Source organism: Pantherophis guttatus, chromosome 2 (genome assembly GCF_059756535.1).
Source record: "Pantherophis guttatus breed Tessera chromosome 2, ASM5975653v1, whole genome shotgun sequence".
NCBI classification, from domain to species: Eukaryota; Metazoa; Chordata; class Lepidosauria; order Squamata; family Colubridae; genus Pantherophis; species Pantherophis guttatus.
In genome coordinates, this window is record NC_142064.1 from 163,935,317 (window position 1) to 163,950,263 (window position 14,947).

Below are 14,947 nucleotides of genomic sequence, written 5' to 3' on the forward strand. Positions count from 1 at the left end.
GCCCTAATTCCTCGTGGAACTTATTCGACTCTTCTGAACAAACAGTTGGGGACCGGTCGGGTTTTTAGTTCACGGGCCCAGCAAGGTAACTTTTAAAACGAAATCTTTCCTGCGCACAAGAGCAGAGCTAAAACAAAAACGCCACCGGCTTCTGAAGCGCTGGGAGTTCGTCATGAATGAATCCCGCTTCCCGCCATTCCCGGGAGCGGCCTGCCGATGGCCCCAGAGAGCAAAGCGCCAATCTCAAAAGCCAGCCCTCCGCCGCTCATTGAGAAGAAAGTCCCGGAGCAGCGTTGCTTCGCTCGCCTCATTGGGCTCAGCCCTCGCTTCGCGCCGCGTCGCCCGCTCCGCTCCTTGCGGCTGAGGCGATGGAAGGAGGCTCGGGCCAAGGCGCTTCCGAGGAAGTTTTGCTCTCGGGCGTCTTTCGCCTCGTCCCTTCCCTGAAGGTGAACTGTGCCCTGAGTCTCACGAGCGGCGCGGAGCTGCTGGTGCGCCGGCTGGACTCGGCTGGCCGGAGCAGCAACGCGGGCAGCGCGCTCAGCCTCTCCACTTGCGTGGGCTGCTACGCTTTCCAGGGCAGGAGCGCTTCGCAGCAGCCGGCGGCCGCCTACTTCAGCGTCGTTTGCTACCCTTTCAAGAGGGGCTGGTGGTACCGCGGGGAATCTCGGCAGAAGGTGGCGAAGACCTTTTGCGTCTTGGCTTCGCAGGACGCCGAAGAGAACCGGCACGTTGCCGAGACCTGGGTGAGGACGATCCGAGAGCTCTCGGCCCCCCATCTGGAAGGTGAGCGAATCGGGCAAAAACAGAAGAGATGTTAGACGGAGCTTCTCCAAACTCGCTTTGCCTTGCGCCGGTCGATAACGCGCTCTTTTATCTGAGGCGGTTGGGTTCGCGTTAACAGGCGAATCCCAAAGGCACCGGCTTTTGCTGGCTTGTGCCGTCGGAGGCTGGGAGAAGTCCGGCCAACCTGATGTGTAAAGCAACTTTGGTGTGCTGTGCGAAGCCAGTGAGAGGGGGTAGATAGTCATTTATAGTTGAACAAGTTTTTTTTTTTTAATTTGATTTATATGCCGCCCTTCTGCGGAGACTCAGGGCGGCTTACAATGTGCTCAGCAATAGCCTTCATCCTTTTGTATATTTATACAAAGTCAGCTTATTGCCCCCACAACTGGGTCCTCAATTTACCTACCTTAGAAAGGATGGAAGGCTGAGTCAACCTTGAGCCTTGACGAGATTCGAACCTGCAGTAATTGCAGGCAGCTGGTCTTAATAACCAGCTTAATAACAGGGTGCCTTAGACCACTGAACTACCAAGGCTCTTCTAAGTTTTGATTACAAGAGTTGCGAGAATGCCACCTGAATATTTTTATCCGATTGGATTCGGTTGGCTTTGTTCCCTCGAGTGCCTAAAACTGCAACCCTATCACAGGACTTGGGGTAAATATCTTGGCTCACCCTGGGTAAAAGGGACGGGACAGGGCAGGACAGGACAGGACCTTAATTCTTCTCAAAATGTATAAAGCACTGTCTAGATTTTTTTAAAAAAAGTATATAAAATTGCTAAAAATTGGAAAACTGTTAATTGACTTTGAAAACTGTCCCATTCATATCCAAAGGTGCTTTTTCAAAAGGCAACTGGACCTGTTGTTTCTCTTGAACATGCTTTGCTTCTCATCCAAGAAGCATCTTCAGGGTTTTTCAAGAAAAAAACAAAAACAAAAAAATCCAGTTGCCTTTTGAAAAAGCATCTTTGGGACAAGATGGTTGAGCATCCCTGACCTGGATGACTGAGAATCTCCATAGACATTTATCCAATTCATGGGGGGTGGGGTGGGGGAACAAGAGAGGTAGGTCCAACAGTCTGGTATTACCTTAGCCAAGGATGTCGAAAACAAACCTCTTTTTAAATTAACTTTCATAAGTAATTTGGCACATTTTGCATATTATAAAATATTAAGGATGCTTTCAGAGAAAAGTTTGTGTGTGTACTACTTGATACATATGGGATTTAAGGCTGGAGCAAAGATATTTTTTATATTTGCAGTTTTCACATGTGTTCCTAAATTTTATTCATTTTTTAAAAACTCCCCCCAAGTCCTTTAAGATGTCATTAGAGCCATCTGTTTGGAAGCATCTATATTTGGAAAGAGTCTTCTAATATGGAAGTTCATAGTCAATATGCAAATTAATGAATGTGCCAATGACCTAATGTGCACATTTCTGTATGTGAATGCAGGATAAATATGCTTACAGTAGCATGTAGATACACATTATGGTCATATGTACATGTTCTGAAAAAATTCCTAGTTTTGAAACTTAAGAAGTGATCTGTGTAGCCTGGCCTTCTGTGAGTTAGAAGTAAATCCCATTGATCATGTGATATATTAACATATGCATACTTGAAGTAAGTTCCAAATTACAATGAGTATGCTGTTAGCCTTTTGCAAGGCATTGAAGTCCTGGTTGTTTCCCCAGGCATTTGAGTCAAGGGGTAGATGAGATCTACCACTATTGTTGGTCAATAACATTAACAGTTTAGGCATTGGAGGTGGGTGGGGTAATAGTCGATGTGTTTGTTTTAACTTTGTAAGCCACCCAGAATTATTTGTGTGTGATGGGCAGCTTTATCTATACTACTAAAACTCTTGTTCCTAAAACCTTTAACTGGGCAAAATGGTGCCTTATAGGACAATAATTTTTTTAATCAGGATCCCTCAAATGGGCTTATTTACAGAATGCATCCAAAATCTGGAACCAATGACTCCCATGGAATTGAAATTAGGCAAATTTTCTAAAACAGTTATGACATAAGATTAATACAGAATGTTTTTAAAAATCCTGTGGTCAACTTCTGATATTTAACTGTGCTATACAGTTCAACGTAGGCTATTTTCAAGACAACAATGTCTGAATATGAATTTTTAAGAATGTTTCCAGTGAAAGCAGTACATTAGAAGCTCTGCCATTGTTGAAAGCATTGAGAAATCTGGTGTGGATACTGTATATCTCTGAAATTATGTCCCAATGGGTCAAAGGTGTTCTGATAGATAATATGAATAAATGAATTTGGGATTGTTGCCCTACTCCTGAGAACATATATTTAGGAGAATTATGTTTCAATTGAAGAAAGGTCTCTTGACTCAGTTAGATTAACATCTAACTAAACTGTATAGGATAGCATCTTAAACATCATTTCACTTAATGAATGAATGTGATGCAGGAAAACAAGAATGATACAGGTACAGATATGCAGTTATAGGGTAAAGCTGATATTAAGCAACATATCATATCCTTGGCTGCTATACAGCTTCAGAATGGAGCTTCCACTTGCGAGAGTGAAAATACATGAGTGCAGGACTTGTTGGTGTTCCAGATGTGCTTTATTTTCTAACAGACTAGCCCAGGGGTCGGCAACCTTAAACACTCAAAGAGCCACAAAGGTCATAACCGGAAGCCCCCATTCAATTTTCAATTCTGGAGCTGACCGGAAGTCCAGTTCCCCCACTATTGTGTTTCCTCCTAGCGCAGTGTCCTTTTTCCTCTGCTGACCGGAAGTCTGGTTCCCCCACCATAAAGTCTCCTCCTAGCATGGAGTCCTTTTTCCTCTACCTGTCCTAACCAAAAGCCCTATTAATTGTGGAGCCGACCAGCAACAGGGAGCCGCAGCAGAGGGATGAAAGAGCCACATGTGGCTCCAAAGCCGTGGGTTGCTGACCCCTGGACTAGCCCATTAGTTGAAAGATTTGAAAGATTAGTTTTCATCTCATCAATAAAAAAGGGTGAACTCTAAGGAAGTATAGCGATCGCATCAAAAGGCAAAGGGGACGAGCAACCCTCCCTGCCTTTACTAATGGATATCTATGGCCAGTGATTTTTCCATATAAATTATAATTTCTTACAGACTTTCTTGAGATTTAACTTGATCAAAATGCATACAATAAACTTTCAGAGAGAACATGTTTAGAATGGAAGACATGCCATTATTTTTGCTCTTAGGAATTTGGGCTAGGGGGCGGAATACACCTCACCTTTCTACTTTCAGAAAGAGCCTATCTTCCCTCATCCCTCGACATCATTTTGTAATCCATGCCAGTTCTGTGGGACTTGTTCAGGATTTCTCTGGAAAGAACATATGACTGCAATCCTAAATGGAGAAAATTATACTACTTTGCCCTTTAAAAAATTTCAGAACTGTCGTGCTGGCTCAGCCAAAGTCCATCACTCTAGCAACATGTTTCTAATAGTAAGTAGATGCGTTGTGAATTTTCAGATTGCCCTTGACTTTTCTTATTGTTTCCTGTTTGAGTGGCATTTGTTCCTTTCTCTTTATTGGATTTTTATAAACTGAGTTGTTCTTCTAAGATGGAACCCTCTTAAGCAAATAGGAAAGTAAATAATAACCAGGAGATCTTTGGCATACTGTAGTTTATTAAAAGAACTGGTCATGAAACAGAGAATGAAGTTTGATTAGGAAAACTGACCCCAGTCTATTGTGTTCATCAAGGCTTTATATCAGTTCAGTGTAAGATTTGCCAAGCCTGGAGGAAAATGAATGAATCTGAGGTATAAAGAGAAAAGGACCTTTGCAGATATAAGGTATTTGTCCAAAAGAGGTATCCTACCATGTCCAGCATTGTTCAGTTAACCCTTAGGAGAAAGCACCCACAACTTCAATTATTTTAATGTAGTTGCAATTATTTTTAAGTAACATTGAATCACTTACCTTTAATGGAGTGCTGGGTCTGGGGTGCCAATAAAAGGTTGTGTGCAAAATTTGCTTAGAAAAAGTTGTGCTGTAATTGTTAGGGCTGGCATGTCTGACCTGTAAAATTTTGAAGTTTCACTAGATGCCAGCGAAGAGATTCAGGAACAAACTCTTTACAGCCATCCAATGGTCATTTGGAGTTTTGCAGCTCAGATTTGGTAGTCCTAGTAATTGTAGACTGGAAGAGATTGGTGGTTGAAAAAAGAATAACATTAATTTCTGCCTGGACAGTAGGTTGCAGTAACTTTCAAATGCAAACTTATCTGGCAAGACAAACTTGAGAAGCTTGTGCAGTTCCAGGTGCCTTTAAAAAGTTTATATAGGCTTCTGTCAATAGGTATTATACTACAGTAACTCTGCAGACCAGGCTGTAACTACAGTCTCTTTTGTGGTAGATAAATCATTTCCATACAATGTATATCATGGGGTGTAGTCCGCATAAAACCAAAGCTTGGCGATGGATAAATAAAAGCATTCAGGGCTGTATATTCATTTATTTAGATTTAGGAGATATATCTTTGGCAAGGATTAAATAGATTCTATTGATTTGATCTTACTCCAAGAATCTGTTTCACCAGGAGTAACAATGGGATAAGAAAAATGGATGAACACGCAGTGGGAAGCAAAATCCTTTTCCAAGTTTTATTTAGAGCTATTATTACAGTTTCATTCTTCCGTTAACCCAGAAATGTTGCTGTTATGTGCATCATTGTCTAGTTATTTGGATAATAACAAGGAAGCTCGTATGTGGTTTGAATCACCCCTGAAAGCAGTGAAAGATCAAATTCTTTCCCAAGACATTTATTACTCAGAAGGTTATAACAATAGTTCTTTATTTCAGCCATTCTGCGAGTCCTTTTGCTAGCTCTTTTCAAAACATCTCCTTGGGGAATTGTGCTACACACATCATACAAAAATGGCCAAGTTAGGCGGCGGAAAGTTAAAATGAAGAGCTCCACCAGGTGGGTTTCACAATGGCTGTAGTGATGTGCTTCTTCATTGCCACTAAATCCCATTCCATTATGGCTCTATGGGCAGCTTTTGAGTTTGTGTTATTTTTTAAGAATAGTGCAGTTTTCAAATACTTGGAGAGCTCTCTGACTGAGTGACAAGCTCAGTCTTCTGAGGTTAGTTTTTCAGCAGATACTTGTTCAGGAGAGAGGATTGGTGCCATTCTTTTTTTTTTTTTTTAAATGTTCCTCAGAATTAACAAAAGTGACTTTTACAAAGTGCTACTGTTGCTTTAAGAAAGAATCCACTCCTAGAAATTAATATGATTTTCAAAGTGGTAGTACCATTCTTTTTCTTCTTCTTCTTTTTTTTTACAAGCATGGAGCATTTTTCCCAAATCATTTTTGAAGCATGCACAACCCTTAAAAGTAGGACCATTTGCCTTCCTATATTCTCTGCAATTATCTTTCTGTTTGCTATGTTGCAAACAAATGCTGAGCATCATCATCACTTTTGCAGGGCTTCCTTCTCATTAAGTAGAAACACATGAAACCACTTTCCTTTCAAGCTGATGGTCTGCTTGGTTTTGCCTGTGGAAGCGCATGAACTTGGAGTCTTATAGATGCTCAGGGATGGCTCCTTCGTTCAAGGCTAACATATGGACTTACGATGAATGCCTTACTCAGACTCCTTCCTCCCGCAGCTTCCAATCATGCAGGCATGTCAGTTATTCGTGGAGTTGCTGTGTAATATAAATGCACACGGTCCAGAACCAGAAAGATTTCAAAACCTCGCGGTTGCTGTCAACATCATCAGTATGGTGACTCAGCAATTTTTTAGCCATGAAACACAGATGAAGGGGGGGCGGCGAAACAATTTGAGATTGCTAATTGAAGAATGAAAAGTACTGTTTGTTAAACCAATCTTTTTTCATTTTAATTGTTTTCCAGGAAGAAGGAATCCTGCTGCTTTCCCCTCTGCAAGAGGTCGTTGGGAGGGTGGGAACATTTTCAGAAGGGAAACAGAGAGGGGGTGAAACAGGGAGAAACAGTTACTGACTCTCTGCTCAGAATTCTGCTGTGTAAAAGCAGTTTGTGGACTGCTAAAAGAGACTTCTGCTTCATTGGGCGTTGTGTTTAGACAGCCTTTAGTCTGTCACAATGCATGCCCTCGCAGTGGCTTGCCCCTGGAAAGCTTCTTGATGTCCTTGTGACCTAGAGAGAAGAGACTGAGGGCTATAAGGCAGTCATAAAAGTTCAAGGTGGCAATCCTGTGCTGATACACGTAGGGGACAGGGCTTTGATCGCATGTTTGTGGACTCTTGATATTTTGATCTTCTCCCAGAGGATATCCTTAGTAGAGATCATACTATCTCTGGCAGCATATGGTGTGTTATTCTCTTTCCATTAGTTCCCATGTTGGCTGGGGAATTCTGGGAGTTGAAGTCCACAAGTCTTAAAGTTGCCAAGTTTGGAGACCCCTGCATTAGTGGTTAGCATTTTTTGTTTGTTTGTTTCTACAAATTTTCTGGGCTTGATTAGATCTGCAAAAAGTCTGGGTGGTTCTCAGGAAGATATGAGTTGCTGAGGAAAAAGTAAGGTCAATAACCTCTATCATTTATGCTTGTTTGGAAATCAAATCGATATGTTGGTGTCAAAAGCTAGAGTGACAACCACTCACCTCCATAGGCACAAAACTGAAAGGCTTAAATCAAAGAAGAGGACATTGGAAAACGTCCTACAAATAGGATCTTTCTGAAGAATCAGATTATTTTGAACCACTCTATTCTATTCCCTAGTAAACATGCAAATTACGCAGCATTCTTTCTACTTTTAATACTAAGCTGTGCCATTCCTCCTCTGCTAATATTTGGGACAGGATCCTAGTGTGCACTGTATCATTTTCTGATGTAGTATATTTAGCCGAGAAGAGAATTGCTCAACAAGTGCCTATCATTTGTTCATTTTGTTCATTTGTTCATAATGTATGTGAAAGAATGAAAACAGAGCTGTATGATTCTAATGGGAAGAGATAAACCAAACCAATATGTCATATGTTACTTTAATTACTGAAAGATTAGAATTTTAGAAGCCTGCCTTCAGGTTGTCTAAAACTTTTTTCTAGACTGAATGCTAATCAACCCAACAGGAAAAGAAGATAGGGAGTAAAAAGTAAAAACAGGGTTAGTATGATAGGATTGGTATGATTAGGTACTGATATGATCAGGTTATGCCTTCCTCTTTTGTGCCATTGAAAGATAAATCTAAAGCACAAATACTTTGGACAGTAGCCAATTTAATTTCAGATTCTCTCCAAATGTTCCTTTGTAACTGTCTTGGAATTTGGGTCTTCATCTATTGCACCAACATTAATCTAAAAAACTAGCATTTGAAATGCACTGGACATTAAAACTAAAACAGATTCACCCATATAAGCAACGCTGTGACTAATGTGATAGCTAGCCACAAAGATGGAGAGCCAGGATATTGCCAGCACATGTGAATTGAACCCAAAGAGAAATTATATCTGAGCACTGACTTTAGAACTGAGGCTAGACTGGGCAGATGAAACCAATATGAATGCAATATGGAGTGTGACATTTCTTATGAAGATAAATATATTCAAATTACTTGCTAGACATTCTACAAACAATCAGAAACAGATCTTGGCAGTTCTTGGTATGCCTATTGTGGGATTTGGGTCTGTGGAAAGTTATTATTTCTTTCTTATAAACAAGGAGTATGTAATAAGGAAACACTTCAGAATTAAATTTACATAAACCCCCCACACGATATCTGAAATAACATCTTTCTTATGGTGTTACCTTCTTGGTATGCTTTGCATACATCATTCAATGTCTGCAATCTGTCACTTGCACACGCTGTATATATCAGGCATTTGCACCTTTAGTGTGTTTGGAGAGATAAGGAAAGTGTCAGAGTGTTATTGGGAGCATGCACTAAAACAAAAAAAAGCAGACTGAAGAATGAAAAGTGAATTGTACTTCCAGTTAGAAAAACAATGTGAATAGAACGATTTTCTAAATATGACCATCTCAGACCTCAAGAGATTAGCAAAAAACAGTAGCAAAAACAATGCTTCGCTCCACACTGAAACAACTACCAGTTTAGGCAAAGCCATTTTCTCCCACACAAACAAACCCATCAGCCTTTTACATAGACAAATTCAGGTATTCACTTTAAATCCAGAATGAATCAGAATTTGGGGGTATTTAGATGCAGAATCATTTGGGTTGCAGATTCTGCGTGCCATAATTGGTGTCCATGTATAGAAGCAAATGAGTGAGCAACCTGGGAGGACACGCTTACATCATTATCAGCGATCTCTTGGTGGTGCCTCAGAAACAAGCTGCTCAGCAAATGCCAGGAAAGAGGCTGTGATCTCGCTTATGCTCTGCTGCGGGAGGACACACTTAGCCATATGTTTCCTGACCTTTGTTTTCTGGGTGGAGAAGCTGACTCCTTGCCACACCTCCCCTGTAGTATAGGGAACAAGATAGAAAGCTTGCAAGCCAGGTTGGTTTCTGGCTGGAGGTGGATTGTGAATACCATGGATTGTGGTGTGGCAGAGCTGGCTGCCTTGCATAAATTGGCTTGCTGGTGTTTCGTGCTGAAGAGATTCCAAAAGAACCTGCCCAGAATTTTTAATGCTCTTAGAGTTGGGTGGAGGGCCTGCAGTACCTAACAGGGAAAAAAAGAGCAAGAATGCATCTTTTCTCTGATACCAATCCTCAGGAGAAGAGAGCCACAGAGAGTAGGCCTGGTTCACAGTAAACCGGTGTATGGTGAGTTTGTTATGATTTAGTTATTTGTATGAACCCAGCCAATAATGGATTATTCAGTGAAACATAACCATACAAATCAAGGCCTAGTGAAATTTGAGTCCCGTTATTAATACATCTTTGAAATGGTCCGTAGGAACCATATGGCTGATTAGTGGTTCAATAATAATTTCCCTGACAGGACTACGCTGCTAAAGGGATGAACACGTTATGCATAGATTTTCTCAAACACACAGAGTTGATTTTCTTTCAAAGTCACATCACTTTTCTCCTGTTTATGAAAGAATGTGCAAATGCAGCTAAGGCCCTATTTAAATATCAGCCACCTCTATATTGTTACAAATAACAGCAGGATCTCTGTTTTCCTTTCTCGGGGCCCCCTCTTACAAGTATATCTTGGTAATTGGGAGGGGTGCAATGTGGAAAAATGACTCAGCAGTTTTGACTTCTTGCAAATCAGCAGGTCTCTGCTTTCAGAGACATGACAAATTTTCTTCAGGATTTTTCTTTGCATCATGCACTGCTGAATCATAGCTACAGGATTTGGCCGCCGCAAAATCATCTGGCAAAAATAAGCTAAGTTTATTCTCTAGATCTTTTCCCTCCGCGTTTCAGAAATAAGCATTAGAACAGTGGGCGGGATGACGGAGGCTGAAATTCAACATATCTGAAGAACACAGTGTTAGAGAAAGTTTGAAGTACACGAACAAATACAAGAATGCCACGAAAGGTTACAAATTCAGATGCAGTCATGTGGTGACCCGCTTTATGACTGTCAAGACTTATAACCGAAATTGTGGTCTCAATTACAGTTGTAAGTTGACAACTTCTTGTACATGTAAGGCATTTATGCAAAAGGAATGAGCTACATTAGTGGTCTCCAATCTTTCGGGCTCTGCAGACCACCGCTGGCAGTGGGGAGAGAGGGGATGGTTTTGTGTGCTCGTCCACCATTTACACAGCCTGGTTCCCAATGGGCAACGGCCCAGGAATTGGGAGACTCCTGGGCTACATGATATTATCCCCAAAATAAAAAAATATAAGTTTAACAAATAAATAACTGAATAATATGAAAAAATTAATTGTAATATATTTCCGATAAATAAAGAGCAAATTGTGCTGGACTTTGCAGTGAAGACCAAGATGAGACTATCTTTGTTACAGTTTGGCCTGTAGATCGCAGGCATCAGAAGTTAACTATGTCCTATAAAGTACAAATCGATGGGAAGTAGAATAACACCAAATACGAAGTGAGGTGAGGCACAGAGGTAGCTAAGAACGCAGGGTTTGTGCTGTAGTTGCTTATGGTATTTGTTGTGGCCCTGCTAGCATATTTGGGAAAGCAGAAGTTGGTTCTGTCCTTAGCTAAGATTGTCCCAGTAACCTTCTTAGAGGATTTCTGTTTCTTTCAAGGTGGAGTTCTACTATGTTAGCTTGGGTTGACTGGAGTTTAATCTGCTTGGAGGCTGCAGTTTGGGCATAGTTGACCTATAGTCAGTCAGTCCTTCTACACAATTACAGTAGGTCTCAGTGGGCAGGACTCTAATATTTGATATTCTTTTAAAATAGGACTAGCTAACCATTATGTCATCCTTTCAGAGATATTTGCTTACTTAAAAAGAGAAACACAATGGCCAGGAGCAAGCAAAAAAAAGGCTTCTGACTTTCTTCCAACTTTCCCATTGACTTTGCTTGTAGGAAGCTGCCAGGGAATGCCAGAAATCTCCTCTTCCTCGGCTGGCCTGTGGAACTGCCTGCCACTTTGTTAGAGGGAGGGAAAACAAGGATCACCATGAACTGTGAGGAAAGCTGCACCCCGGCTTCAATCTTAGGATGTTCCCAAGGGCCTCTCCTTCTGGGGAGGAAGAGGGCTCACTGCACATGCTCCCCGTCCAGCCAAACATACCTTGCCAGAAAGCATCTGAATCACACCCTCGCTCTTCCCTCATCAGACTGCCATTAAGAGGTTTCCAATTTTGGCCTCAGTTCCAAAGCAGCCAATTGCCACTCGCCTGTCAGGATTTTCTGTCATCCAATTGTGTACAATGGTACAATTGGGCGGAGAGCCAGTTTCGTGTAGTGGTTAAGGTGCTGGCCTACAAACAAAGAGACTGTGAGTTCTAATCCTCTTCCTTAGGCACAAAAGCTAGCTGTTGATTTTGGGGCAGTCACTCTCTTTCACCCCAACCTACCACAGTAATGTTTCTGTGGGGAAAATAGGAGGAGGGAGAATTATATATATGTTCATTGCCTTGTGTTACTTATAAAGTAATAGAGGTGGGATAAAAGCCTAAAAAAAATAAATAAATAAATATAGTGGCCAGAGGGAGGTGGGAAAGAAAGCAGGGCTCCATGCAACCTACAGGTTTCTGAGAAGTGCACTTGGAAGGCACTATGAGACTGAAATGGCTATAACTTCCCCAAATTACATTCCCACTGGATTCATAGTACCAGGTATTCTGTAAATTAGCCCATCAGAGTTAATGATGGTTCAATCTATCTTCCAATTCTCCCAATTTGAAGGTTACAAACAAACAGGCACGAGAATTTTAGCAGTGTATAGAAATATTAACTGCCCATTTCAAAGGGCAGAATTACCAAGTTCTGAATCATAAACTGAAACCTGAAGAGCAAGATAGGAAAGACTAACCTGCTTCTTATAGGAAGTGCTTGCAAAGCACAGGTTGTTATCATCCTTTCTGCAAAATATTTTCAGTTGGGAGTAAGTACTTTGCCCACTGCATCAGGTCTCTGATGGGACCTTTCATAGTTCGAATTAGATCAAACCTCTTGTCAACTCATATGACAAACTAGACTCTATTTAGCATTATGACTGTAAACTTCCAGCTGACAAAATACCGGATACCTGAACGGGGTTTATTTATCTTGTGTATGTCCACCCACAGTCCTGGGCGACTCCTAAAATTCTCTCTTGAGCAGCTGGCAATCTACCGTGATGTAATTGTGCTGTCAAAATTTAGCATTGTGGCTTTCCAGTGGAATGCAGTGGTTTCCTGGTGTTTTTTAGAATAATAATGCACAGGATGCGGAGGAGTTACATCCTAGATTGTTGATGAAAACCTTGACCTGGCACTGCCCATTTTTTGCCTTTCCCTCGAATTCTTACTCCCAGCCACTTTGGAAGTATGCTCTCTGGTATTCCGCTCAAACACCAAATTCTTGGGGCTCAGAACTGAAGAAGCTTCTTGGATGAGAAACAAAACATCTTCAAGGAAAAACGAAGTCCAATTGCTTTTTGAAAAAAGCGCCTTTGGGACAACCGTGACTTGGATGACTGAGAATCTCCATAGACACTTGAGTTTGAAAGATTACCCACCAACTGGGAAAGGTTAATGATAAGGGGAACTCACAGTCCACCTTAAACTAAGACAGCAACCCCCAGCTCAGGGACCTCTAGATGTTTTGGACTACATTTCCAGAAAATTTGTCCAGTGTAGGGGTCTCCAACTTGACAACTTTAAGACTTGTAGACTTCAACTCCCAGAATTCTCCAGCTAGCCATGTCTAGTGGTAAAGGGAAATCTTGTGACTGGTTGTAGAGAAGTACAGAGATGACCTTGAAAAAGGGGTGTGGAGATAGTTAGCAAAACATAAACCGAGTCCAGGAAAAATTGAGAAAGAAAATTAACACAGCTCCGCCTTGATTCTCTTTGGTGCAAGAGGGAGGGAAGGACAACTGTCATCAGGCTTTCAAGGTTCTGTTATTGTAGCCTGCATTAATAGAATTCAGCTCTAAATTTGTGGTGTCAGTCCTGGTCTTCCTCCAAGGGCCGACACTGGCTTTCCTTATTATGAGAACCATTTTGTGATTAGGAAACCTTCTGACAACAGCCATTTTTGTAAAACGCCCTCCAGATAGATGTCAGAATTCTGAAGATGCTCATCAACTCAGAAGAGGCTTATAATGACCAACATGGGTGTAACACAACTGGATTTTATGACGCCCCAGGAGACTAAGTTAGATTGGCGATATTGCAGAATGCAAATGGACAGGAGATACACAAAGAAGGCAGAGAGGTCAGCAATTCTTTGAAAAGGGCAGAATTCACATGATGTAGTGAGCAAGAGACAGGGTGGATAAAAATTGGTGATTTTATTTTAAAAATGGATTTTCTTATTTAAATTGGATTTTTTTTAAAAATTCGGATTTGTTTGATTTTTATCAAATTTATTTTAATAAAATGCTTTTGGAATAAAAATCTATCTAAAGATAGTTTTCTATGTAAGATACATTAATAATTTAGTTTATTCAGCATAAAATGGAGCTTAGTTATGTAGCATGAGGCTGTATATTCTGCAATATTGGGACTGTCCGTGAGTCAACAGCAGGTCAGAGGAGGAGCTACTGCAGGACAGAGATGACATTTGCTCTTTAAAAATTATGATTTAAATCGTGATTTAAATCAATTAGATTTAAGTCAAATCCACCCTGGCAAGAGATATAAATGGGTTATTTTTAAGCTTTTAGGAAATTCGACCAAATTCTTTATCAGATTGGGAAGTTCAAAGATAGTGCGACTGAAATGAGAATGGAATGTTTGGCCACCAGATGTAAAGGCACAAAAGCAAGAACTGTTCTGTTTGGTGATGAGACCTCCAGACCTTTCATAGGATAAACTCTTTGATACGGGACACACACTTTTTGGAAAAGTATTTAAAACTAAGCGCTTTCATTTCAATTAGTTTTTGTTTTTTTTAACATATCCTACGGGTACAAAATGCCTCTGGAAGGGAGGCAATGCAGGTTCATCTCTTGTTGGCCATAATTGGCTCTCATTGTGACCTCAGCATGCTCCTCTCCTAAATTGACCAAGCAAATAATTCTAGCAGGGTTGCATTTTTTTCCTCTTTGCAACAGTCAGCCAAATCTGCTTTTGATTTAGAGAGATCTAATAGGACATGGGCCAGACGTCTGGAAAGCACCCTTTGAAGGGTATAGAGGAAGTGAGACCAAAGAAGAGCTGCCTTTTCCAGCATCTGGAGCATGGGTGACTCGGAAAGGCGGCCTTCTGTCTGGTCTTCTCTCTTGAGTAGCGCTATTGGTTGTTACAAAGGAAAGTGTATATAAAGCAGGTTGTAAATCATATGAGGCAGCCCTCGTGCACAGAGATAATTTTAGACTCTACGTTTAATAGTTTGCTGGAGCCCACTCTTTAAGCTGACAAGCTGAATAATGCTAACTTGTCTAGGGCACTTCCCAGGGCACTTCCATGCTTTATTATTTCTTACACATTCCTGGTACACGTGTGCAAAAAAAAATAAAATGAAGCAAAATAAAACCCTGCTCAAAGGTGAGATCTTCTGAGCAGTTTCCCCATTTGAACTCATGTACTTCATGACTATAAGAATAGGGTGGAGCTGGCTTCTTTTGTCCTAAACACATGTCCTTAGAGCATCTTTTCTTCAGA

General features: G+C 41.1%; 1 protein-coding gene across 1 annotated transcript in view; it reads left to right on the plus strand.

Moving 5' to 3' along the window:
- Window positions 1-176: 176 nt before the first annotated feature.
- The window catches only part of SPHK1 (sphingosine kinase 1), a 35,211-nt gene continuing 20,440 nt past the window's right edge, over window positions 177-14,947 (plus strand). Inside the window, exon 1 of the mRNA XM_034408572.2 lies at window positions 177-783. Within this exon, the coding sequence (XP_034264463.2) occupies window positions 369-783 (415 nt within the window). The 5' untranslated portion in view covers window positions 177-368. The remainder of the gene's footprint in view (window positions 784-14,947) is intronic.